The 27,239-nt window shown below is 41.5% G+C and overlaps 2 protein-coding genes and 1 long non-coding RNA gene across 4 annotated transcripts in view; 1 reads left to right on the top strand and 2 right to left on the bottom strand.

Moving 5' to 3' along the window:
* Positions 1–13,447, bottom strand: part of PPP1R21 (protein phosphatase 1 regulatory subunit 21) — a 32,013-nt gene extending 18,566 nt beyond the window's left edge. Inside the window, exons 1-8 of one of the 2 annotated variants that reach the window (XM_080408665.1) lie at positions 13,280–13,447; positions 10,197–10,265; positions 9,634–9,780; positions 7,708–7,809; positions 6,841–7,005; positions 6,683–6,741; positions 4,203–4,297; positions 1,756–1,808 (exon numbers count right to left, since the gene is read on the bottom strand). In XM_080408665.1, coding sequence (XP_080264791.1) covers positions 1,756–1,808; positions 4,203–4,297; positions 6,683–6,741; positions 6,841–7,005; positions 7,708–7,809; positions 9,634–9,780; positions 10,197–10,265; positions 13,280–13,339 — 750 coding nt within the window. In that variant the 5' untranslated portion in view covers positions 13,340–13,447. Of the gene's footprint in view, positions 1–1,755; positions 1,809–4,202; positions 4,298–6,682; positions 6,742–6,840; positions 7,006–7,707; positions 7,810–9,633; positions 9,781–10,145; positions 10,266–13,279 lie in introns of those variants that run through there. The other variant, XM_080408666.1, reaches the window with a different exon arrangement.
* A 595-nt stretch (positions 13,448–14,042) lies between these two features.
* On the top strand, positions 14,043–26,902 carry LOC308072166. The gene is made up of 2 exons (XR_013931553.1): positions 14,043–20,563; positions 20,774–26,902. It is a non-coding gene; the product is annotated as an uncharacterized lncRNA (long non-coding RNA).
* Positions 22,953–27,239, bottom strand: part of FOXN2 (forkhead box N2) — a 34,295-nt gene continuing 30,008 nt past the window's right edge. The window contains 1 exon segment of the mRNA XM_080408675.1: positions 22,953–27,238. Within this exon segment, the coding sequence (XP_080264801.1) occupies positions 27,205–27,238 (34 nt within the window). The 3' untranslated portion in view covers positions 22,953–27,204.

The following is a 27,239-nucleotide window of genomic DNA, read 5'->3' as shown; positions in this document are numbered from 1 at the left end:
ATTTCTCAAACAACAGGCCACAAGAACACTCAGAGGTTAGTACAATCACAGAAAAAATCTTTGAAATCAAAATTTCTGAAGACCAATAGACTAATCACTGACAACAGCTCAGTTCTTTCAGTGTGGAGGTAGTGAGAAAATCGTAACACCTGGTTGTAAGGAAATGTAACTTTAATTAGCAAAAACCAATGCAGTTTTCTCCCAGAATAAAAGGTGTCAGCTTCTCTAACCAGTAACACTCAATTCTTGTTCTCCCACCTGGACAGAACTGAGCTGCTGCTCATGAATAAGGCTGTTCTGTGGCTTTAGTGTAGTAGAAAGGTATCCAAGAAACAAATCCAAAATGGAACATTCTGAAAAAGCAAAGGCAACAGAGAAGAAAAGTACGCTGCTGTGATTTATGGAGAAGGGAATAAGGTTAAAGTGACATTTCAAGCCAAGAATGATTTCTCCTTCAGAGATGTATTCCTAATGCTTCAATGAAGTGTTAAATCAAAGTGAATCTTGACTGTGGATCAGGGATAGTGGCGTGTAATTAATGCAGTCATTACACTCAGTCTGTGTATGTTAATTAGCTATGCAAGGAAGGAAAACAGACAATATTACTGTTTTGCTGTCCTTCCCACTGCAGCCTGTGCTAATACACTAGCATTTTGCCTCCACTGACACAGCCAGTCATAAAAATCTGTCCTGGAACATTTTCAAGACTGCAGATCTCAAAGCATGAGGCTGGCTGACAGTAGGGCTGCTAGCAGGAAATAATAAAGGGATAAACTCTCTGTGCAGTTATTCCGATTTTTCTTAGGACCCAGCACAGGTTGATTTAGGTCTGCTTCCATCACAAAACTGGACAGCGGGTCACCTGTTCTCATAGCCAGATGCATTAGGAACAAGGTCTCTTTATAGGCACTTCTGAAAAAAGCAGAAAACAGTTACCTGAATTTTTTCTACAGTGGCATCTGAATGCACTAACTTGAAGGTTCAAGAAAAAAAACCAACACTAAGGGCTGTGGAGCCCATCCTCTGTGGTAGTGAAGCAGGAAAATTTTGACTGTATCAAGGTACCCAATCTACTACCGTTAAAAGACTTAATAGATTTAGCTATTCACTGGAAATTAATGCTCATTTTTGAATATGGAGTAAACCACATTCCCAAGGAAACTGATGAAGTTACATTAATGAACCGAAAAGGTTAGGGTTTTTTTAATAATATTTAAATTAATAAGGGTGATTTGCCAAGAAGTATCCCATAAAATGTAAATGAACCATGCAGAGTTCTCAAAGATACAGGATTTGTTCCTTAAGAGGATTACGACTAATGGCAAGTAATATTAACTAAATATTAAAATTTAAAAAAAACTGCTAAATATTAAAATTAAATAAATATTCTTTTGCTATGCCAGCCTACAGTAAGTTAGAATAGTTCATATAACTTTAATAAGAGACAAGTATTAAACCTTTTTGCCATTCCTTTTCAAAAGGCATGCCTGAGTTAATACCCCCAGTAATCATCAGCCAGCAGTCAATGGATTAGCTCTAGTGACGCGAGGGGAGCGGATGACTCCTCGACATAAGAACAGCACAGACTACCTTTTGAAAAGCGCAGAGGCTCTGTGGACAGAAATTCCCTTGGATTATCATGACAGTAAGTAAGACAGGCTATCTTCTGCCACTTTAGGTCACTAAAATGACTTTTTATTCAGTATCTGTGTAGAAAGTTGCATCTTTACACAGGAAGTCACAAAATGTGCTTACCTGGTATCTTCTGTTATGTAATGGTACATTCAGAGCATTGTATCGATTAGATCCTAGGAGACAAAAATTGAGTTATATGTGCTTATTGAATTGTGGGGGTTTTAAGAGACACTTACTGGTAAATAGTGATTTTTTTTTAATATAAAATTACATTGCAGTAGTATTACAGTTCACGTAAGTAATATTAACTAAAACTATACAAACAACTGGCTTCAATAAAGTAGACCTAAACATCCTCACTTAAGAACTGTTACTGTGACTAGTTAGAGAAAAAGTACTTCCATACCTGTCTCACACTGCAAGTCAGATTTAACCATCTGCACACCTTGTATTTGATCGGTAAGAGCAGAACCCTCTTGCCCAAAAGAACAGTATCCATCACTAACAAGAGTGAAAAATCTTTTTAAAAAAATAAATAATGGAAAGAATTCAAGATGATTTTCAAATTTCAATTGCCTTCCAGGGACTGTCAGACAAGATGAATGTACTTTTTAAAATGGTTTGCACTTCAAAAAAAATGCTCCTGTATACACTTGATTTGTTGATAATTTAGAATAGGAAGTACTTTCCACATATTTCAGCGTTCTGTTCCAGTTACAGAGCAACTAGAATGCTTACTCAATTACAAGCAGGCACAATGTTTAAAGAGGTAGAGGGATATTTGTACCTAGAAAGCTTAGAGTCTTACGGATTTAAAAGGGATCACATTCATCCTCAATTAAATGGACTAACAACCACTGTAGTTTAAAATCTACACACAAAGGAAACTTAGTTTCTCATTCCTTTCATATCATTCACATTTGACAATTAACAAATGGGAAAAGGTAGCTGTAATCAGAACAAAATACTCTGCCCAAAATTACTGAACCCTACTTGTAAGTAAATGCTTCAGAAAACTTTTTTGTTATCTTTCTACTCTCAAAATCATGCTTAACAGTCAACAAGGCATTTGATTGTTACTGAAACTGAAGCCAGTTGCTAGTTACCCTTAAAACCACTACAGAGCAAGGCAGTTGGAATTCACAGCAGACAAACATTTCCTGACTTTCATTATTCTATCACTAAAGATCTGTCCACTATTTTTTCAGTCTTTTCTACACAAGCAAAAACATAATGCTATAGCAGCTGAGTGAGCAGAAAAATTATTTTCCAAGTTCTCGCTACAATGGTAACCACCTGTAACAAAAGAAAAAAATCAGCTAAAGAAGTCAGAGAAGTAATAGGCAGCAGACATCAGGCAAAGTGATCTCTGTGAGAGGACAGAAGTTAAAAGGGTACCAATTCAAGGCACCAACACCCAAGTACAATATGCTGTATGAGAGTCAACATTTCCTAGAGAAGATGATCTGGTGTTTCTAAGCCAAGACTCACTGGATTGCCAGCCCAGTGAACTGGAAGGCTCACGCCTGCAGCACCCGCCAGATCAGCTTTTAGAGAACCTCAGGCTATTCAAAACATTGTCATCAAATTTTAAACTAAATGAAAAATGCACAAACTACCAATAAAACCTACCACAAATACAACAGCCTGTTTTCACTCCTCTGCTCCTTCTTCACTACTTTCAGCTTTCTCACTATTCCAGGTCCTCCTAGTATCACTGCAGAACAGTGCAGACTGCTGCCTGCAGTACAGCCTCGCATTCAAGCTATTTACAGAAGCACCCAGTACACACATACTGGCACATACCAACCGATTCTTGTACCAACAAAATGCGAAGGCTGAGCACTCCTAAATTCACAGTAACCTCCACACTTCAGTTTATCTAGTAGCAGTCGGAAAGGAAGCAGAAAAAAAAAAAAAAAGGTTGCTTCAAGTAAAAGTCCCCAAATTCAAAGGTTGGCTTTTTTTCCCTGAAAAGATGAATGAGTCCAAAACAAACCATGGAGAAGAAATAGTCTGGAGTGTTCTCTGATCAGATATGAGACATGCTGACAGACTTTCCACTAAGTATGGATCATTATTAATGCAATGCCTCATCAAATCAACATCTCTGCAGCCACTAGTTTATCCCCATCTTAACTTACTGTAATTCTTGAATATACCTTGCCAAAAATAATACGCTTTGAGAGGAGTAAATAAAGAAATCTTTGTGGAGAAATCACTAAATTGACTGTGTTCCTTCACCTTTTATGATATTCTGACAACACTAAGCAAGACAAGTGGCAAATTACTCAAAAGCCTTCAAAAGATTTATTTATATCTGTAATTTTTAATTTATATATATAAAGTTTTTATTTATATCTATAATGAAAATTAAAAGTATCAAGTTTTTAAGATAACTAAACAAGATTATGACAAGTATTATGAATACTTACTACAATTACCTCCAAGCATCTGTTCAGATGTCCAATATTTTTTACAGCTAATACATTTTAATTGCTAAGGAGTACTTCCTCCAGATGGATACCCAAAATTAAACAAGATACCAAGACGAAGGCAATACGTACTTGTGTCATTAAAAGGTACTTTTTCATTGATTATGCACAGAGATTCTTCCAGTCTACTGCCCAAAGCTGCTTGAAGATTCTTTAACTGTTGCTGGCTAAGTAACAAAAAGACAAACGAAAAACCACACACACATATTGTAAACCTTTAAAATTTAATCTGTATCACCAACACCACAGCTCACCATAAGCACCCCCTGAATGTACAGGTAATTGTCTTCTAGAAGTCAGATAGAAGACGGCAGGAATAATTTTTCCTCCTTTATGTCATATACAATATATGACATTGTATTTTAATCCCTAACAAGTGCAGTGGAAGAAGCAACAAGTTGTCGTAAATCCCAAGTTCCATTCTTGAGAAGCTCAACTTCAGAGTTAATCTTTACATTATTTTCCAATTCTGCAACTACTGTATAAGATACATGAAGGTATTCTTTTCTACTGGAACTTGAATGGGAATGCAAAAGGGCCTTTAAATTAGTCACTATATATCCGATGCAGTATTCTAATACGCAAGTAGTCACTTGTCGATAATTCAGTTAACTGTCACGCCGCTATTAGAAATACCTTACGAGCTTTTCAAAGCCCCACATTGAAATACTGCTACGATACAGCCCATTCCCACAAGACTTGGCAATAATGTTCCTGATGCATTTTCAAGTGGTTTTTCTTTAGATCTGCTTCACTTGGATTTGATTGTGAATATAGGTGTGGAACTAAGTTACTAAAATTACTCATATCATTAGCATACATTCTAATGATGAATAGTAATATATTCCAATATTATATACATATATCAACAAAGATTACTGCATATTGATTCAGACTAAATTCCACACCTTACCCAACTCAGGCCCCCAAATTCTTCACTGTTTTGCTTCCCATTTGACATCTAGAACTCCTGCACATATAGTGGAGGGTGGGGGGAAGCATCAAAGTGACAGTTTTTTCCTTTTTTAAAAAAACCATTTGCTATATGGAAAGTTAGAGACTAACAAGGAAAAAGAATCCAAAATAGACAAGCAAGATATGAAGAAACTGGCCAATGAGCAGCTCATGCACATTAACAAACTTATTTCTTGAAGAGCAGCTCCAAAACCACATAGAAACTGTACAGCACAAACCGCAGTAGCATTGGGCATGACAGAAAATACAAACTGCGGGAGTGTGGATATTTCCTTTTTGTACTACAAAGGAACAGCAAACAAGCAGTTTGGTATGTTTTGGTTTACATTCTGCCCTTTAATTTTCAAGGCATGCAGGCTGTCAAGTCTCATATGCCCTGGCTTTCCCAAATAAAGCGTGGGTGTCAGAGGCAAACAGATCCTTCCCCTTGAAAGAGCGGGGAAAACAGAAGAGCAGTACTCAGACATCTTCTGTCACGTGTTCATTAGGTACTGATTTCACTGTTTATTTTTTGAAAATAAAAAAAAAAAAGTGCCACGCTTTGTTTTTAAAAACCCTCCCTTCTTAAATGGTAGGGACAATTTCTTACAATGACATTAATTATCCAGTCATCACAGAACAGGACAGACTAGCTCTAATCTGCTACTATTCAGTTCAGACTACACTGTTTTCCAAACACCAGAAAAAAGGCAAAAAGTGGCAAAACATAGCTTCCATCTTCCTTTGCAAGTCATTTTCTGAAACCCTGACCTGTATTAGAGGAGTTACTGGAATTCAAGTACCTTTGCATTTAACAAAATAATTAAAATATATGCTTCAAGGTTATCATTTGAAAGAAGGAACTCTTCATCTATCATTCACTATGTATTTTATCCATTACATTAAAGATCTATACTGCACATGTATCTTTTAAAAATGCACCTTGACAATGAACTTCAGAGAAGTGCACCCTAATTTGACTTGGCCCGCAGTCCTCAACTTCTTTGCATTTTCTACAATTTGTCTTCAAGACAATGAAGACATTCCAAAACTAACACCACAATGTTTCCAACAACCTCCACGTATTTTAGGTGAGCGTGTTATACCCGAAGCAAAAGCAACTGTTCAAGAAGCTTTTGGGGTGGAGGGGGATTTTTGAAAGTCTCCAATCACTTGTCTCAGCATACCTTACCCAAGCTTCGTTTTGAGGAGCAGTTTGTAAAAACTCATGAATCTTTTGTTTCTTTACTTTTTAAGCATTTCATTACAAATAAATTCTTCAAGCTTTCAACAGCTTCACAGCTACTTGAAATAGCTTGGCAACAAAACTGCCCTTACTGAAAGTTGAACCTGTGGAACCTATTGTCTAGTTACGTACCCAGTAGAAGGAAAAGGGGTCTGACCTGCACAGTCTTGATGATAATCAGCTGTTGCCCAGTGTTTTGGGTTTTATCAAAGCCTTTGGTGGCTTAGGGGTTTTTTGTTGTGGTTTTTTTTTTTTTCCTTCAAGATATTATTCTCTAGAAACAACAAAGTTAATCTTTCACAGCAGTTATTTCTTTAAATCAATTTTTTATTTATTAAATAAAAACACTTACCATTCTTCGGTTCGAAGCCTACAGTCCTTAGCTTCTCTTTCTAGTGTCTGAGACTTGATCTTTATGCAAGAAGATAATCTCACAATGTAAGTGCTGACACAGCAAGACATCTCATTTCAAAACTTTTCAAACTTGCAAGTAAAGGAAAAACTCCTTACTTCTAATTTGGCTTTATCATTCTGCAGCTTTTCTATGGTATCTGTGTATTTCCTTGTTAAACTGTCCACCACAGCTTGGTGCTGGGCAGCATCAGTTTCCAAAACGTCAAGTCTGCTTCTCAGCTCTGCTTCTAAACGTTTGTGCTGCTCATCTGCTTCAAAGAACTAAAAGAAAAGCAGAACACATATAAAAAGTTAATTTTAGTATGGAATCTAGTCCCATGAGTTAGATCACTGACATTAGCCAGCCCAGGTTAACAACAAGTACTAGTCCTCAGACAAACTGAAATTTTACAATGATATTTACAGAGAAAAGATTCGGGAACAAAGTACTTTATGTTTATTGGTTTTGTAGTACCAAGTATTCCTTAAATACGTTGCCAGTTTACAGCAGACACATGAAAAATTAAACTTGAGTCATAAGGTTTTTCTTCAGTTTTCTAAGCCAAAGTGAAATGCATTCCATTTCGGTAAAGTAATTCCTGACTTAATTATGGCAACTTGCAGAAAATATTTTAAGCTTTAAGGCAATTCTGAAACAGTGAAGTAAAAAGAAGTTTCCACCCAGTATCAACTACATGGTTGTTTTCAGTACAGTAGCAAAGTGTCACCAAAAGTTAAAAATCTAAATGACAAAACATGTATTACATGAGTTATTCCACATACTGTCTTAAGAATCCGAAGTCAAAATACTTTTTCATTTGCCCAGCGAGCACCTTTATACACAAGCTATCTGATCTCATCTACTGTTCTGCATACAACTAAGCATGTAAACCCACTAGTTTTCAGATGGCATTTTATTTTTTCTCTCTTTGTTCATGTGACCAGTTTTCTGAACTAAAAAGAAAAGCTAAAAGTTTCGCTCACGAGTATATGTAGTCGTTCATTCTCCTCTATCTTCTTCTGAAGATCTTCATTGAAGACACTTTTCTGCTCTTGACTCAACTGAGACGAGGATTCTGCACTTTTCTAAAAGAAAGAAAATGCATTTGTTACCTCCAAGTCCCTGGGTGTATCCCAAAGCCCATCCCCAAGTATATGAAAATACTTCCCATCACCAGTTCCCAACAGAGGCACATGAGTATCTCCTTGCTTACATTGATTAATACATCAAAACACGTGCATATTGCACACAGCACAGGCCTACTTTTAGCACATTTTCCTTCACACTGTTGTTACTGCACAGTGGTAGAATGCTAACTCAGTAAAGGACTCAGAAGAGCCTCTACTCAGACACCACACACGAAATCGCTCCTGTGGGCAGATGCCCACCTGACATTAGAATCTTGCATGATTTCATGCAGTCAGTAATGTGGAACCCTATGCACTGAGGCTTCTTTGGTTTGGTAGCTGCGTGTAAGGCACATCTACCCCCAGCGAGTGTCCACAAAGGTAATCCCATCACCAAACAAACGGGAGACTGTTCATGCTTAACACCAAACGGCAAACGCTTGGGACGCCTAGCATAGCTAAGCCACCTCTGCACTTGAGGGCAGCCTATGAACTACAACACCTGAGATACTGGCATATGTTCTCCTTCTAGAAGAACTGCAGCCTGACACAGATCAAGTATGAAAATCTTTATTTAAATTGGTTTAGATACCATTTATATGGCCTCCCAATGGCAAGTCTCTGAATTAACAGACATAGAATTTAGTAGGCACATTGTATTGAACATATCTCCACTCAATGATGCTCTATAGGTAAAACTAAAAGGGAACATATTTAAAAGGTAGCACAAACACTTCTTTAAAAAAACCCCAAAAAACAGAACTGTGCATTCTGACAGCTGGACAGGAAACACAGTCAGTGACAATGGTTTCCAAAGCTACTCAAGCCAAGCTGAGGTCCTTCAAAATTTGGAAACATCTACCAAAGCAGTAAGTTACATAATGCAAAATAAAAGAAGGGTCAAACTGCATTTTGAAGAACAATCTACTACAGTGTATGAATAATCTACGTCAGAGGCACTACTGCTTGTCAAGGAGCTGGATAGCAAAAAATTGCACAAGAGTTTAGAGAGAAAGTAAGATGATCCTACTACTCATCAGTAGAATGATTTCTATAGTGTCAGTCTTTACAGATACAGCATTTTGGGAACAAACTGAAAACAAAAGACGACAGTAAGTGGGGTTTCCTCTTAAGAGGAAGGTAGTAAAAGGATGTTTGAGAGCCATTCAAGTCCAGACACATCACCCCTGGAATTCTGATGTTACCTACAGAAGATATGGCTGATCTTAAGACAGAACATGGTATAGCCAGGTTTAATCAGCAAGCATTTTGGCAGAGAAAGATCATGGTACTGGAATTACTTTGTCATTTTGAAATAACATACAGAATATCAGCTAAAAATCTAGATTTCAAAGCATTTGACAAGATTCATGTAAGAGCTGACTAGAAAAAGCTACTATCATAGGCTGAAGAGTGAACCGTTGACATCAAAATTACAAAGCAAGGAGGTGAGGATAGAAAATGAAGGGTGATCAGTTTTCTTCGTAGCAGTAGATTAAACACAAAGCTCCAAGATCTTTCCCAGCTGTTTGAATACTTAAATATCTGAAAAGGGAGATAGCAATTCAGTATCAGGTAGCTGATACACTAGAAAAAGTACAGAACTACTTAGCATATATTAGATGTATCAATACCTGTTTTGTGGGTATTTTCACTAACATCAGTTAATAACACAGGTTCTGACAAAAACATTTAGCTCAACCCTTGACAAAAAGTAACTACTGATAGAAATCAGAGTAAGACATTGACAGGTGAGGCGCTTTTTTTGCCTTTAGCACATACCTTGTTTTTCTTGCCCCTAGCTTCACTTAATGCAAGTTCATCTTGAAGTAACTCCACCCGCTTGGCAAGCTGCTGATTTCGGAAGGTCAGGCTGTCCATTTCTTGTTGCAGTTTTCTCAGTGATTGATCCTTCATCTTCAGTTGCTCCTGAATGGCCAAAAAGTTTAATACTTTCACACTGCTTTTAATAAGAAGTATCGCATTAAAAAAAACCACATTAAAAAATTGTTTTCTTCACTATATGAATACTGAAAAGACAAAAAGTATTGTTTTTAAACTAAAAAACAAATTTCAATTCCTTGAGCTGCCCACAGGTCACACTCAAGTACATATTTCATTCTTTAAGGTAATCATCAAGGAGCAACCTTCCACTTTTACAAAGTCAGCACCTCCAGAAAACAATGAAGACTAGTTGCAGAACAGAAATTATTTTACTAGATCAAGTTCCTTCTTTATTCTTTTAATCACTATACATTGAGTAAAAGTATTCCCTGTTTACCCTTCCCATTTACCTATTTTGTCACAGCTTAATACATCTGATGTGAGCAGTTTGTAGAGATTACCTTCAGAGAAGCAGAGTTTGCTTGCTCATCTACAACCCCTTTTTTCAGCACTTGGTTCTGGGCTCGAAGCTGAAAAATAAGAGATGCTGGTAACTATGCAAGACAAAGGAATAAATAAAAGCCATTCATTAGAATGTGCATACAGCATCACGTTCTCTCATGAGAGCACCAGTTGTGCATGCTTTTTAAAGTATTCTGTTCAGGTGGATTGTAGTGGTATCAGGCTCAAAATAGTATCCAATTCATATCCTGAATTGTCACAAAATAAGAAGTTACTTTACCATCTGAATATTTTGGTCAAATACAGCATAATTCTTAATAAATATCTTGGAAGATTAGTTACATAGATACAGTTAACGTTTGAAGAACAAATATGGAAAAGTTGCAACTTCTTCCTTGACTAATCAAGTTCTTGCTCATATTCAGTGCTATTTCTGTCTCTCCCCTCTTTTCCCCAAAACTGCTCACAACTGGTTCTGGAACATAAGCAGGGCTCAAAATAAATCAAAATATGTATCAAAATAAATCAAAATCTGTATCAATTCAAGAAGAGCTTAACTATAATCTAATGCAAAAATTGCCAGTAGCAGCAGATGATCCAGAGAAAACAGCTTGACATACACTTCAGGAAAATGCATAAAAAGCATAAAGTCCCTCTAAGACTGACTTATGTAGTTCAGAAATCTAAGCTAAAATCACTGCAGTGCAAAGTGATACTCAAACCTATTTCCCAGTCACTTCATAGAATAACTCTACCCTGCAGCAATGAGGATACCAACAGTTCCATCTTCCCATTCCTTGATAATTGCTTGAATCCTGGTTTCTTCTACAGCAGTTTGTATTCATTTGACATGTTTTGAGTCCAGCTGTTGCAGATATAAATGAAAAGGGTTTCTATAGTGTTTGGGAATACCTTTGGCAGAAGCGCAAAAGGCAAGACTCGGTGTAAAACAGCAGTGGCTAACATCTTCCATCCAAGGACTGAATACATGTGAAAAGTCAGTTGACATTGCTAAGCACAGGCTTTTGCCCTGGCAGTATTCCCACTGTGCTGCTCAGGTATTACAAAGGCAAGCGAAGGAACTCGTAAGAGCACCACAGAAAAACTTCCAAGCACAGGGTTTCCCTAGCAAGAAAAAGCAGTGCAGTAGTTTTCTACATCTTTCCTTCTGCCACAGGTACTAATGCAGGAACACATCAGGTGCAATGAATGAACTAGCTCGACTGTGCTGCATTGAGATAACCAAGCTGAAGTGTGATCCACCAAAGGCTGTCACAAGTTTAAAGAGCCTTTTGACTAATACTTCTATCAGGGTTGTGCAAGAGAGCCAGAAGCTGCAACTCGAGGGGAAGAAAGGACTCAACACACACATCCTTCTTCATGACTGCTCTGTGAACAGAGAGGGAAAGCAATCCTTTGGCAAGTACTTCCCTTGGCACTCCTTGAGTCTATCAAACTCTTGTCTACCTCTCTCCTCAGCTTCCACAACACAACTAAGCGAACAGGCAAACGGCTTCCCAGGGCTACTCTCTGTTTTCACCTGCACACAATAAACAGCCAATTGAACAACTGATCACTTGCACAAAAAGTGTTATCTGCAAAGGGGATCCCACAATGCCCTGGAGTTGTTTCACAAGGGGGACGAGACCAAAAAATAGTTCCCAGAAAGAACCAATGAAACATCACAGGCTGAAAGTTGCAAGATGAAGTTCAAAAAAGTTTTTGGACACCATGATACCAAAAGAAAGAGGATGCAGCAGCTGGAACTTTTAGAAGCTATAGTCATAAGTCCACATTTCAAAGTTTCATTTGGGAATCAAGCAGCAAAGTCCCTCAACTACCTTATTCTGAGCCACTTTCAATCTCCAAGGTACAGTGAGCCACTGTAGAAAGCAACAAGAAATATGAACTCTTTGATCTACGAAGCCCCAAAAAGAATTTAGGGGTTTTTTTTAATAATTTCACAAAATAATTTTAAGAAACATCTGTGAACAGTTTAGATTCTGTATCGGGTTTTTTATAACATTTCCAAGGAGAATAGTATTTAAAGACACGTTCTTCTGTGATCTAGGGAGAGGTCTCAAATATAGTCAAGTGCCTTGTGCCAAGCACTCTGATGCTGGGCTACACAACAACAAAGTGCTGGCTTTCTTTCCCAAAGCTGTTGAATAACTGTGCTATTCAAGACCAACAGTCTCCTTTTCAGTGAGGAAACAAGAATGAAAAATTCTGTATTAAGCAATGCTCCACCATTTAAGAAATCATCTGGAGCACCTTGGAAAGGAAAGGCATTCCCCAGTACGGGCCAGAAGTCTTTGCAAATACTCTGTTAAGCACCAGAAACGGGATGCAGTCACCTAAGGCAGCTGCAGAAGAACAGGAACAGACATGAGGTAAGTGTGGAATCAAGCGTCCTTGCTTCCAAGACACTGCAGCCCGTAACACTGCCGAACGCTCACCCACCGGTCACAGCAAACTCACGAGTCTGTGGGTAAGATACAAGACTAAGACCTCAACGACTGTTCACACCCAGAAAGCTCACTGAGCCTCATGCCCGAAGTGGAGGAGCAAGGGGAAGGGCTGCTGGGCTCACTTCCCTGGTGTAGCCGAACCCGTTACTTGCCCTACTGGATGCTTTGCAGACAAGGCCACTTTGCCGCTCACACCGGCTGGCCCAGCCAGCGCTGGCAACGCCGTGGTCCTCCGACACCTGCAGCCTGGCACCTGCCCTGCCTGCCCGAGCCTGCCTCCACCTCACCCTCAAGAAACGGGGCAGCCTCTGGGCGCCAAACGCTTCACCCTGCCACAGAAACCAGCGCCTCAGCCCCGACCAGCCCCCGGCTCCGGCCGGAGCGCAGCGCTGAGGGCAGCCGGGCTGGGCGGGGGCGCCCGGGCCCCAGGGCGGCAGCGGGGCAGGCCCACCGACAGCAGGGGCACCCCGGCGGGTCGGCCAGGGAAGGCCTCGTGCCCTCAGAGCGGCGGCCGTTAGGCGCGTAACGGCCGGCAGCCCGCGCGCAGGCAGCAGCTGGCGGGGGGCGGCACCGGCCAGGCGGCATCGGGGCCGGGCTGCGGCGCCTGATACCTTGGAGTACTCCTGAGCCAGCTTCTGGTACTTCCCCTGCAGCTCCGCCGCCGCCGCCATCTCCCCGCCACCGGCTGGGCTGGGCTGGGCTGGGCTCGGCTTGCCTCGGCACTCCCGCGGAGGGAGGACGCACTTCCGGGTTCAGGAGGCGACAGCGCGGTTGCGTCACCACGCACGCCGCAGGGGGCGGAGCCTACAGCCGCCGCGCCACCATCTTGACGCAACTTCCAAGATGGCGGCACGGAGGAAGGCGGGCCCAAAAGGGGTCACGTCCCAGCAGCGAGGCGCGCGCCACCGCCCTCTGTTGCCATAGCAACAGCCGCCGCGGCCTGCGCGGCCTCGACGCTACGGGGCCCCACCCCGGCCAAAAAGCACTGCGGGGCAGCCCCCTCCCCCCCCCCTCCTCCCGGGGGCGCGCGGTGGGCGGTGGGGATACGTCGGGGGATCGCGATCGCGGGCGGTGCCTCGGCGCCGTCCCTGAGTGCCGGGGCCGGTCCCTCAGCCCCCGCGGCCGCCGCAGGGCTGACGCTAGGGGGAGCGCCGGGCCTGGGCCTGCGGCGGCGGCGGGCGAGCACCCCGGGGCGCAGCCGCCCGGCCGGCCCGGTTGGCCGGGGGGACACCGCGCCTCAGGCGGGGGCGGGCTGCTGCAGTGCGCGGCGTCCCCGGGATGCGCTGGGGCAAATACATTTGTTGCAGATTCTGAGGTGAAAAAGTGCAACCAAAGGCGGTTAAGTAATTTCTGGTGGTTCACAGCGAGTGGCACTTGGTTTTCCGCCACTACGGCTGTGCTCCACGTTTAGTGCCGCTGTATCCTAACGAAGGCGAACACGAGTAAATCCTGTCAGTGCAGCGCTGGCAGTTTGCTCTCCAGCCGCAGAAACACGAATTCCACAGTCGGGGGGGTCGTTTTGAGTAGCTGCACCCTGTGGTTCCCTGGGGAGGGGCGGGGGGGGCTTCCCTGCCTGAAGGGCCCTTTGTTTCAGAGCCGCCTTTCAGCTTCCCCCGTGTTCAGCCAGCCTCCTTTAGAGATCGCTTAGACTGTGCTGATTATCTCCTATTTTCTTCTTTATCCTCCGATTTTCCAAACATTAAAATGTGTCTATACCATCAGCACTCTTTAAGCAGAATCTGAAGACATCATAATAGGTGTATTTGCTCCTGCCAGATATCCAGCCAATGCAGGATTTTGTTGCTGAAAATGCCTGGGAACAGATGTGTAAGGAAAAGAATAATGAGGCAAAAATGTGATGATACTTCACCAGTATATGCTGAGCAGCTGGTGATTTGCAGGTTAAGGGCTTCCTGCTCTAGGATAGAGATGTAAGAGCAAATTATTATTTTTGTTCAGTTTCCATGGTATCATTTTTTTCCACTTGATTTCAGCATGGTGTCTTCATAGCCTTTCCTCAGTAGTGGGTAGTGCTAGAGAGGCTAAATCACCATTTTCTTAGCTCCTTTTCCCTTTGTTTCTCTTAAGTAGGAGTAGACAGTAGGTGCCAGTAATGGGGGCTAATCCTTTTCCTTAGTCTTGAGGGTTTGACGGTGTGTGCTATTCTTTTGCTTATCACAGTAGTGGAATTGGCAAGCACTAAATGTGATGTGGTGGCCAGATTAGTAAATATGTTTGTATCTCCACAGGAAGTCTGAATGTTGGAGGACATGTCACTGATCCATATTGCAAGAACAGAGACTGCACATTTTTAGGAAGCTAAAAGGGGGAAAAAAGCAAAACACATATTGTCACTATTCATCCAAATGATCTTGCTGCCGTTCTGTGTGACCAGAAGAGCTGAAATAGCAATAGTGGAATAAGAAATAAGGAAGCTCTGGTTTTTAACATTACAGCCACAACAGGCTACTCTTCCCACTCCATTTTGTATTCCCTACGGAAGTTCTTAATGAAGTAAATGGAGTTTGCAGTTGACATTCAGCACACCAGGTTAACAGCAGCACACCTTGCATGGTGTGCACACATCCTCACACATCAGTGCAGTAAATTTTATACTAGAAAATTATTAAAAACCTTTACAATTGATTCTAAGCCTGTATTTTAGGTTTGCATTTTCTAGGATATGTCTTTCATGAAATGTTAGCTTGAAATGCTTTGAACATGCTTTGCAAAATACAGTGCTCCTGGTTTGTGCTGTGTTCAAAGATGCTTTTGTGATAAAAATTTCTCCTTGTATCTGGTGCAGTGAATGCTGGCAGAGAGGTTTCACAGCTGAAAGCTGGGAAAGGGAGCCGAGGGAATTACAGTGCCTGGTTGTAGCAGAATGTATTGCTTTCCCACTGACAACAACGGTGTTTCTGACTGGGCAGCTAGCATTCAGGGTGGAGGAACACAGACAGAACGGTGTGATCCAAATGTACATTATATAGGGCATTTATCATAGGAGGTAACGCCAGTTTCTTAAAACGCAAGTGGATCAAGAGTGAATCAAGAGATATGGGTGCTTTTACTGCTTAAAGGCTGTTAGACTGAGAGCTGACTGCAGGATTTTTAGGCTTATCAGAACAGCTCTGTTTCAATGTATTTTAAGCATCAGGCCAGCCTCTTGTATTTTACAGCGCTCCTGTCTTACCCAGTTTGTCAGGGATCCTGGAATCCCGATGCTGTTAGGAACATACCATGTTGTAATTTATCACCATTCAATGGTGGTGCTTAGTAAACAGCCTGAGTCAACTTCCCAAACAATACAGCTAACAGAAGTTATGTGGCTTGTTTGGGGTTTTTTTCTTAACTTCCTCATAGGAAATTCTCGGATTCAGCCTTTTGATTTGTCATTGCAGCTGTAGTGCTGCTTCCCCTACTTTCAGCTGTGAAAAAATGTCTTTATTGTGCTGTTTCCTTGCGAGCGCTTTCTTAATACTCATCTCTCCCTAGAGAGCAAGGTTGTCCGAGCACTGCACCAAAGAGACACACAATGTGTGTTGCTGCAGCATGGTGTCGTAATGCTTCCTTGTCAGTGACTCAGTATGTAATTGCAAAGGACTGATCCTGCCATCAGAAGTTCAGAGTGAGAGAGGTCAAGCGAGTAGAATGCCAGGCAGTGCGGAGTGGTTGCCACAGGACCCCTAAAATACTACCCTCTGCAAATCCACCCACGGGAATACGTGTAGACGTTAAGGCAGCAGAACTTAATGCAAGCTAGAACATGATGGTTGAGCAAAGAAATCCCTTACGAGGGTCACAGTGGTTTTGCTTGGCTTGGCTCTCACGGGGGAGGATGGAGAGCAGAGGGTATACAGTGGAACAGAGGGTGTCCTTATGTCTGTGCTCAGCAGCTAGTATGATGGGTGTTGAATTTTAGATGCGGTCTCAAGACAAATAATTTATCTAAGAATTACAGTGATTGTTTTGCTGTGCTCTATTTTCAAGCTTGTCTGTCCTCCCTTCCCTGCTCAAACAGTGCCTTCCCTCTGTCTGATTAGTCAGAACTTGTACTCACATACCCTGTGAACAGGAGCAGGTAAAGAAATAAAGAAGGTATTTTGAACTATCCACAGAATGTTTTCTGTGCTTTGGGAAAATAAACTTCATTATCATTACGTACATGCTTACAAGTATTCACAACAAAAAGGTTTCTAAGATCTGGAAAAAAAATTAAAAAATTATTGAAAGGGAGCCATCTTCAGCCAGCAGGCTATCACGAGCAATGCATAAACCACATCCTCAGAAGCTGCAAACACCCTAAACTGGTGTTTTGTTTCTGTTATCGTAGCAACGGCAAGTACGAACAGCAGGATATGTGCTCATGATATGTGCTCGTTATTTCTCATGGTGACTCTGTAGCAAGCTGTTTGTTATATATAACCTTTCACCTCTTTCAAAATCTGATTGTTCTGATGAAACAAAAAAAAGCCAAGTACTCAAAAAAAAAGTAGATGCGTGTACAGATATGCACTTCACAGAACAGTTTCTTTTAATTATTTGCAGTCTTCATTATCATAATTTCAGTGTTTCCATAGCATTTAAAAATAGAAATTAAAACAAGTCTCCCTTGTCTCTTGCGTCCCTTCCCAGCCCATAGGATAAATAGCCTGAGTCATCTATAGGGTGTGTGCATGGCTGGGGGAGTGGCGCCTTTGTGAGAAAAGAAATTGCTGAGAACAAGAAGATGGAAAAACTGAGCAGGCAGCTGCCTGCGATAATTCAGAGTTGACTTTGCAGCTCACGTTCCTCTCAGGTACAACACGTACCAGCCCTTGGTGCAACAGCAGCAACTTCTACATCTTCACAGCAAATCCTTACTGATATTCGCTCCATAAAACAGCAGAACATAGTAACAGCTGAAAAGGTTTACGTTTCTTCCCCCTTTTAAAAAAAATTTAAAAATAAATGCAGAATTCCCCCTCTTCTAGGAAAAGGAACCCTTTTCCCTAGCTCTGCCATCTTTTGTTGAAGGTCTACACATCTTCTGCAGCCTCATTTCCTGCTTTGCTTCTCTTCATGCTTGCAGGGGCTGTAGCTGAGACACATTGGCCCAGCTAAGGCTGCCTGCGCTCGGATTCTACAGCCTTGCATGTTTGTTGGAGGAAGAAAAATAGAAGCAATGTACATTAAATCCTGGGAGACAAACTGTCCGACCTCATAGAGAAGGATAAAAGGCTGAATGGAGAGGGAGCATTAGGAAGCTCGCACAGTGCAAAGTGGATGCTTTTTCACATACACCATTGTGGACACAGACCTGCAAGCCTTTGAAAGAAGTCCTGACTCGCCCATGCAAGTAACATCAATGAAGCAGGAGCTGTTACCTGCAGCAAAGAAGGCATAGGTTTGTCTTAATTTTCTCAAATCTCTGGAGACAGACAGATGAGCAGAGAAGGGAGAGAGAGCTGGAAGATTTACCAGTAGTTTAGGAAACATTTTAATCAGAACTATTCTGATTCATGAACATTTTTATTTTTCATTTTAAAGGGATTCTGGCACCTCCAGAAATAATTTGGATTTTTGGAACGAGCTGGAGCCAGGTCTTTGGTGTGTAAAGACTGCTGTGGAAAAAGAAGAGGGATGGAGGAGACACAGGGCAGGGTTCCTCACCGGCAGAGCACAGGGAGAAGGCACAAGACACCATGTGGAAGGAGAAAGCGATAGACAGTTATTGGTACATCACAAGCCTGGCGATGGGAAACGTGAACTTAAAGCAGTGGAAGGGGGGGGCGCCTCAGGAGGATCAAAAGGCAGCAAGGGAGTATTATGATCATATTGGCTGCTGAAAAAGTGCCTTGGCAGAGACGCGTTTGTCTTTGCGGATTAGTAGGAACTGGAAAGGAGAAACAGCATGAGGAGCAACGTGGTGCCGGTTCTGAATCCTAACAATGGGGGGAGGAGGAGGAATCTTAGGGGGGATTACAAGGCTGAGATGATCTATATTAGCGTTTTTAAAAATGTGAATCTTCCAATTTCTTTTTCTTTGTATTTTGCTGCATTTAATGGGGGGAGTTGTGCACTCCTCAGTGGGTTTTTTTTTTTCCTTTTTTTTTTTTTTTTTTTGTTTATGATGCTGATCAGTAAAAGCAGCATTATTTCAGCTGAGTGAAATATCATGTACCTTTAAGAAGCAGTGAACTTGAGTGCACTTACAGGGACATGTGTAGTAATTAATCAAGGAATGACACAGTTGGTCAGATTTTTATTTTTTTTTTTTAAATATGGGAGTACACTTCCAGGTCTCTACACTTTAGAAAGAAGTAATATGTAGAAAACGTATTTAATAATAAAAAAAATAATTATCTGTGAAGCTTTTCTGTGAAACTTCATCATGATCTGTAAATATTCTATGTAATGATTTAGAAGAGTTAAAGTTTTCCGGTATTAAAACACCCCTAAATTTCAAAATGCTAGCAGGTTTTTTGGAATGGTTTTAGATAAAAAGAGAGGCTTCTTAACCTAGATGAAAATCTGCCAAACGTAAAAGGACACATAGTATTACTAAAAATTGAAGCTTAATTGTTATTGCCAGCTACCCATCCATAAGCATTCATGCGGCTGAAAACCAGCATTCCTTAGAAAGAAAGTAGGTGCAAGCCACTTGCAGGAGCCAGCAAAACCAGGAAGATCCACAGAATGACAATGCACTATTTTCCACCTCTAATTGCATCCCATATTTCTGTGCATAGATCAGCAGTAAAATGAAATTTGGTATCAAGGTCTGCCCAGGGTGCTTACACTTCTCGTTACGAGCCCCAGTATGTGATAAAACAAAGCTACCAGCGGCAAGGTATTTGTGAAGTTGGACACCAACAAGTAGGGATTAACAACCACATCGGAAATAATGAACCTTGACAGATCTAGGGTTAAATACTTTAAAATTAGATCCTGCTGAAAGCTGAATCTTGTCGCTTAGCAACGGCTGCATGGGATGCTGCTGTCACTCAGTGGATGCTACTCCGGGGAGTTAACGTTATTATGCTCACAGAAAATGGGTTATGATTGGGTCAAGGTGACATCATGCAGCATGGCAGCATCCATTTTTTAAGGTAGCATCCAACACGATCGCACTCCAGTTAATACCCAGATTTAAGGAAAAATCTTTTCTTTTGAAATGGCTCAGCTCTGCCTACACCTTACCTGCCCCTGTGGAAGGGCTCGCGGAGTCTGCGCGGAACAGCAGGTCATTTCAGCCAGCACCCCGTCATCAAGCTCAACAGGTGGATTTTTAATCTTTTCCAATTACTCGGAGCCAAAAGAAAAGCAAAATGCTTGTAATTTGTGGTGGTCTGACTGTGTATTCAGAGCATGGAAACCTCCGCCGGCAGTTCGGAAAACATGCACAAAGCTTGTGAGAGAGAATAAAATGTACCTTTATGAAAATTTAGTTTGCTGAGCTAATTTTAGCATTTAAAACAACTGGGAACATGCTGGATCTTAGCAAGAAACTAAGATACCTACTTAATTAATAAATTAAAAAAAAGCCTTTGAGGCACAAAATCTATTCTTAAAAGTGATGCTGTGTCAAGCTTGATCTAGGCACCTACAGAGATTTTTTCGAACACCTGCCTGCCACCTGCAAAGCCCATAAGCACATCAGCACTTCTGAGGCTGGCCTGATAGGGGTCAACCTGCATTTCCAGGCATGAAAATACCTCGAGTGCTTAACTGCTGCCACCAGTGCCTTTGAAATGGATACAGAAATTAGATACTCAGCCCAATCTCATATGCTGCCTCAAGTCAAGATGCTATGGAAACAAGAGATTATAGCAACCAGCATAAAAGCCACACTCGGATAGGCGTACCTGGTTTTGAGAGCTGGATGTCCTTCTCTCAACACTGAAAGAGCACAGGCAAGTACTTGGTTGAAGGCAGTCATTCCCATGACTCAAATGAAGCCTGACAGTGGCAAATGTAGCATCTCCTATTAAGGCATGAGGCAAAGACACCTTTGGTCTATCCCCACTGTTTTAAGACAACAACAAAAATCCCCAACCTTGTAGATAACTGCAAAATGAGCTGAACAGCTGATAAGTCTTGTTCTTCTTCCTTTATTTGGACAGGCTGTGCCAAAAAGGAGTTCCTGGTGAGCAGGAAGGTTACCAGGAGAGATCACAAAGAGTCGGGATCAGGACAGATCTCATTAAATCAAGTTCCAGGTCACGAACTACCAACTTTTTCCGCCAACTGGGGCCTCGCTGCTTGGCAGTGATGGAGGACAACAAAGGCAGGGACACATCAGCTGACAGCGGGATTAGCCGACTGTATGTGACCGGGTAAAGGTCATGACAAGCCTAGGACATGCCAGGCAAGAGTGGTGCTGCAAAGTCAGGGAAATATTAAGGCCAGGTTACAAAAGGCACCAGCACCCTAGAAGAGTGTCTATAGCTCTTTTCTCATGAATTCAAATGTGGAGAGAAGTGGTTAAGAGGAATGAAGATCATGTCCTCCCAACAGAAACTAAATAATCTTGGTTTGTTTAACAAGTCAAGAGCCTAAGGAGGGAAGTGATTGCTTTTGTACTGATGCAATAGGAAAATAAACACTCTGATGTTTAACGAAGAGCTGTTTAAACTAACACTGGCAGAGGGTAGTTAATAATCTTATGTTAGCTGTAAGAAGTTTATAACTGTAAGAGCAGGTAGCTTTCAGGAGAGCCTTCCGGAAGAAAAGGGAGCACAAGAAACCCTATTACAGCACTCTCCAGACTATCAAGCTGCAACAAGGTCTTCTACCATCTCATACCAGCACACTCTTCATACAGTCCAAACTAACAATGCTTACAGGTAACTGGAAACTCAAGAGCTGTGAAAGTATAACCACATTCTGTGTTAAATTTAGACAGCCATTTTTTCCAAATACATCTAATCTATTAAGTATTTCTTCAACAAATATCCTTAAAATACAGCTGGTATAAGTGGGTAATTGCTTCAGTTAATGCTTTATTTCTAGAGTTGTGGCTCCGTACAGAGGGTAATTTCCAGCAAAGTCGTAACAGAGGAAAACACTCTTGGGAAATTTAACAATGAACTTAAGGCTCTCTTAGCATAATATAGTGAATAACAATTAGAAAGATATCATTAACATATGATACATAGCTGTGATTTTGTCCAAACTAATTAGAGCAGTTGTTCTCTTATCAGTATATTAAGACGAACACTAAATCAAAGATGTTAATAGCGCATATATATTCTGTAATTTGTGATTTAAATTTTATTTCACACGGTGACGGAGACAAGTCTTTGTTAAAAGTCTTCCACATCACTTCACTGCAAAAGGAAATTGCATTTCCATCGGATCCTACAGAGGAAGCTTCACTCAGTGATACTAGTAGGTTAAAAAAAAACCCAACAAAATAGAATGTCTGCTTTTAAGAGAGAAAAGCATCATGTCACATCTTGTTTCCTCCTCTGGTACTTCTGCCTCTTAGGCATCGGGAGTGTGCATGTGTGTGCGTGCACGGGAGGGGAAAGCTGGCCTGGGAGCCACAAGCCAAGGGAAGTGGAAAGTGGGATGGGGACTGTTTCATTCCTGCTAGTGAAGTTCCCACCTGTGTGCTTTCCGTAAGGCCCAACAGACACCATAAATCATATCTGAAAAAGTAAACACTGAAACAACCACCAAACAAGACCCGTGCAGCTTTATCCAGGGACACATTTTTGTAAATTACCTGTCCCGTATCACGCCGTTGATCTTCGAGCATCATACAAGCAACTTGGCCGCCACAATATGGATACAGAACTGTAAACAATTACAGTTAATGAAATAATTTCATCAGAAAAAGATTTATTTCTGTTTAAACAAATGCTTTTGCACAGGAGGGCAAAAGGTACACAGTAGTACTTCAGCAATTTCCAAGATGTCAAAACATTCCCTGAGTTCCAGGTTAAAGGGTGAAATCTTGCCTTTGTTAGATGCTCTTCCAACATTATGGGCCAGCTATGGGTGAACCTGACTGCAAGCAAATCCTGCTGTGGGTTGGCAGGGTATTTTACACGACCTCCACATGCATGCAGCCACCTTACCCAGCCTACGGTGAATTACACATTTGGCTTTTTACCCTAGTCCAGTCTCATGGGAGAGCTTTAAATGGGAAGGTGGAGCACTCAGAGCATCACCTGAGACCAGAACCAGGGTCTGTAGATAAAGAGAGAACACAGCGCTTTCTGTTTGCAATGCTGTTTATTTTAGAAAAGCCCCTTTGATCATCTGAATGAAAAATGTGGGCAGAAAAGTCACAAATGTTATAAAACAAAGTTTATTCTGCAATATTTTGTCATAATGAATTGCATCTCTTTGGTAAAAATAAAATTTATAAACATTTTAATTAACAGAGATTAGCATACAAAAAACTAAACTTCTGTAAATAGTCTTTAAAACAGGTAAAGGACTAAACCGGAGGAAAACGGGTTAGAATTGGTCACCTACTGGCAAAATTATTCTAAACAAACCCAAGGACATTGCTTATGCTACATTAGAAACAAGCTAATGGGAACGGTTTTAAAACAACTCTGGTTCATTTGATCAGAAAGCATTCTTACAATTCATTTTTAAATAAATAATAGTTACAATGAATTGGCAATTATAAAATGTTTTATATCACTATATGGCAGTAACATAATACTTTTAATTATGCACTTTTTAGTTTGAAGAAATGTACACTTATAAAACAGACTTGATAATGGCACTGGCAGTTAGGTGTGAAGAATGTGCTTTAAGATATAATGGCAGGTGCAACATTTAAAATAGTCTACCTTTTCTTTTCAATAAATATTTTGACTACACCATTATTAACATGTACGAGTGTACTTTGCTTTAACCAAAGCTTGTACTTACTTTTCAGGCTGATGAAAATTTGCAAACCGTATAACTTCCACTTTACAGTCGGATTTTAAAACGTTTGATGTGACTTTCACAAAAGCAGTAATTTAGTATTGGAATCTGAAAGGCCAATACAGGTTTGTAGAGTGTTCACACCAGATTTATCCTGAACAGAGCAGCCTCCCTTATACACGACTCTCATACACTTCTTCACTGTATTTAAAGACTTGAATGTGGTTCATTAATACTTTTCTTGCCAAAATATATCCAAGTCAATCATTGGCATGAACATTTTACATATGTCACTAAAAAACAAGAAACAAAAAACAAAAAAAACCAAACCAAAAAAACCCCAAACCCAACAATCAAAATAACTTTTAATTATACTCCATTTATACTATATACACCAGGGTCTCTAACTGAGGTGGCAAACCCAAACCCGATGCTAGATATGTAAGCGAAAGGAAGGGCAGCTCTTCTCCCACTACCAAGAGGGGTGCTCTGCAACTGAGATGAAGCCTTTGCCTGCCCAAACGTACGGGCAGAGGCATGGGACGACGTGCTAGAACAGGTCCAGGAGCACTGCTCGTCTGCCTTCTCCTTTGGAAGGAGAGAGAGAAGACGGCAAAGCATGAAGGTGCTCTGCGTCCTGGGGAAAGGCTGCCATTACTTCCCCCCTTCCACAATTCCAGTTCTCCCAGGCTAAAAGCTGTAAGGATGGATGCAGCTTTCACCACTAACTTCAGATTAGTATGGTTTTATTGCTTGTTGCATATGGTAATTAAATGCAGTGTTAGCATCCCAACCCCATCCCTTCCGAAATTCTGAAGTAGTCATCACCAACTTCAGGGTTAACAGCAGCACAGCCACACTCCTAGTAAGTATTAACCTTCTCAAATGTCATCTGAGGCAAAAAATTAATTCGGAACCAAACCAAACCAAACCATGGAGCACTTTCCAGACTACTTGGACCTCGATCCAGCTTTCACTGGAAGCTACAGAGAAGCTGCAGCCACCTTCAGCGGGAGCCCAATAGCACCCCTCTTCAACAGCATGCAAATGAAATCATGGCACCGAGCAAAATCCCAGGCTGCTAACACTATTTCTGTGTAGCCGAATCCTCGTTTTCACATTGACACAAACTCCGCTCTTGGCAGTTTTCCATCAAGGTACAAAAGCAAACCCGTGAGCAAAAAGCAGTTCCACCAAGCATTCGTACCTCCACACTCCAAAATCCTAAGAACCACTGCGCTGGTACTTCATTTTCTTTGAAATCGCGAGTTTTACCCCTACTATCCATCAGTAACACATCCAGTAACAGTTTTAATTGGCTAATGCACCACTTGTGACATCCAGAAGACATACACGTCTGCACACATGCTGCCCTGTTACGGGTGCTCACACAAAGCAGGGATGCAGCAGAGTATTCTTCTTCCCTTTCAAGAAATAAATAATTTTTTAAACTGAAGTAACTGGGGAAAAAAAAAACAACCAAGCAAAAAACCCCAACACAACACTTTTTCTCCTGGTGTTTGTGCTTTAAAAAAACCCATAAGGTTGGCTTTAAATTCCCAAACACAAACCACCTCAAAATATTTCAGGCTTGATCCAACAGCCATCGAGCCAGCGGGAGCACCACCGTTGTCTTCAAGAGGCACTGGAACAGGCCCTCAGAGCAACAGACCTTCGGCAGCACGGCTGTGTTGGTATTTGAAACAGACAGTTTATGGAAGTATTCATGAAGAGACTGACAAAGAAGAAAAAAAAACCAAGGAAAAAAAAAAACCACAAGAAAAAAAACCCCAACTCAAACCCCCACACTGATCTAAGAAAGGCCTCCACATAGCCAGAAAAATACCCTGTTAGGGAAAGGTGAACTTTTGGCTGGATCCAGCACTGTTTTCAATAACCAAAACAGTGGACATTGGTTTCCTAGGTGGCTCTGCTCCTAATTTTCGACCAGCTTGCCCGACACCTGCTGGAAGCAATAGCTTCACGTGGTAGTGAGAACATTTATGGCACATCATGCTGCCTTTCAGAAACAGGAAAGATGACCTTTGATAGTTGTATCAATTCTGCAACATACTTAAGGCATCCTTATAATGTACAGTACTGTTAAAACCCACTCCAACAGAACTGCTTACCCATTTTTGAACAGAAACTAAAAAAAGTGGCATCATCTACAGGAACATGTAAGCAATAACCACTGATTTTAAAAGGAAAAAAAAATGGAGGAAAAAAGTTTCACCATACCACTAAAACATTTTTGGCTGAAGGATGTCTGGGAACTATAAAGAGGTTCTTTTATTGCAAAAATGAATTGTGAAGGAGTTTCTTCCCCGAACAGAGAGGTCCTCCCGAGCTACGCTGTACACTCAAAGGCTACGCGAGGTGCCCCGCAGGCGGCAGGAGGCTGGCAGGGGTCACACGCACAAGGCACAGTCATCTGGGAAACAAAAGGTGTGGACAGCCCATGTGACAAAACCAGTGAGCACTGGGGGGAAGGGGCAAAAACCCCCAAAGCAATTCAGGGTTCACCGATCCAAAAGGAAGCTATTCTATTTGGGGATTCGGGGTAAGATGTGCCCTTTTCAGCAGCTTTTCACCACCTGAAGCCTCCACCTCCTCCAGGTGGTCACCACCATCAACTGTTGGGTTCTTTTTCCCCCTCCCTGCATCGGGATAGGGGGGCAGAAGGGTGGATGTGGCAGGATTACGCATTTAACAGTGGTGGTAACGTAAGGACAACATCAACCTTGGTGAGCGGCAGCTTTCACCGCCAACTACACCCAAGGCATGCGTATGCATGCGGGCACCTGCACGGGAAGGACACACACACGCGCTCCCCCAAGAAAAAAGCCCCCAGAAAAGGATAAAAAAACCCCCACCTGTTTTCCTTCAGGAATCTGACCACACAACAGATTTGGGGGAAGGAGGGAAAAAAAGAAACCTGCAGATGGTACCCACCTGAGCCACCCTTTGTCCCCACTCTTCCAGGGGGCACTGAGCATCTGGCTGGAAGCAGCTCCTGAGGCGCTACAGGTTTTCAGCTGCTGTGTCACACGGGCTGAAAACTGCAGCCACCTGGAGTTGCTTCACAAGCGTTTCCACTGGGACCTGTCTCAGAAGAGCCAAGAGAGGACAAGCAGGAGAAGCCAACTGAGGCCAGGGCCTTTTTTTCCCCCTTTCTTTCTTTTTTCTCCTCCTTTTCAGTCTTTTACATGGAAGTCAGAGCCCTTAGACAGGGCAAGGTTCACCTCTACAGATGGAGCCAGCAGAGATGTAAATATGATCCACAATGTGCATCTGAACAGACATATCTCTGGGAGGAAAAAATAAAATTGACTATTTAAAAGAAAAAAAAATTAAAAGTGATCATTAAGAAGTATGCTTTCAGGTTTTCACAAGTCATGCATCTCTTCTAATTTGAGAAGATTAAATATTTTTTTTTTCTTTTTAGGCAGTGATTTAAAAATAAATGGCTAAATTATAGTTAGCGCCAAAAATAAAAAAGCAATGAGTCCTCTTATGGCTTTGATCTCCCTTGTGAAGGGTAAAAGTAGAAGAGTATTGCCACAATTAAAAAAAATATATGTATATATTCAACACTGACAAACACACTATTTTTTCCTTTGCTTGTGACAGTGGGACTTTGCAGTACTTATTAAGGAACTCAAGCACGTTTGGATGCCAGCAAGGTGGAGCAGA

The sequence above is a fragment of the Falco punctatus genome (assembly GCF_963210335.1).
Source record: "Falco punctatus genome assembly, chromosome: 12".
In the NCBI taxonomy this organism is placed as follows: domain Eukaryota; kingdom Metazoa; phylum Chordata; class Aves; order Falconiformes; family Falconidae; genus Falco; species Falco punctatus.
Note: the sequence above shows the minus strand (reverse complement) of the source record. Positions and strands in the feature narration are given on the sequence as shown.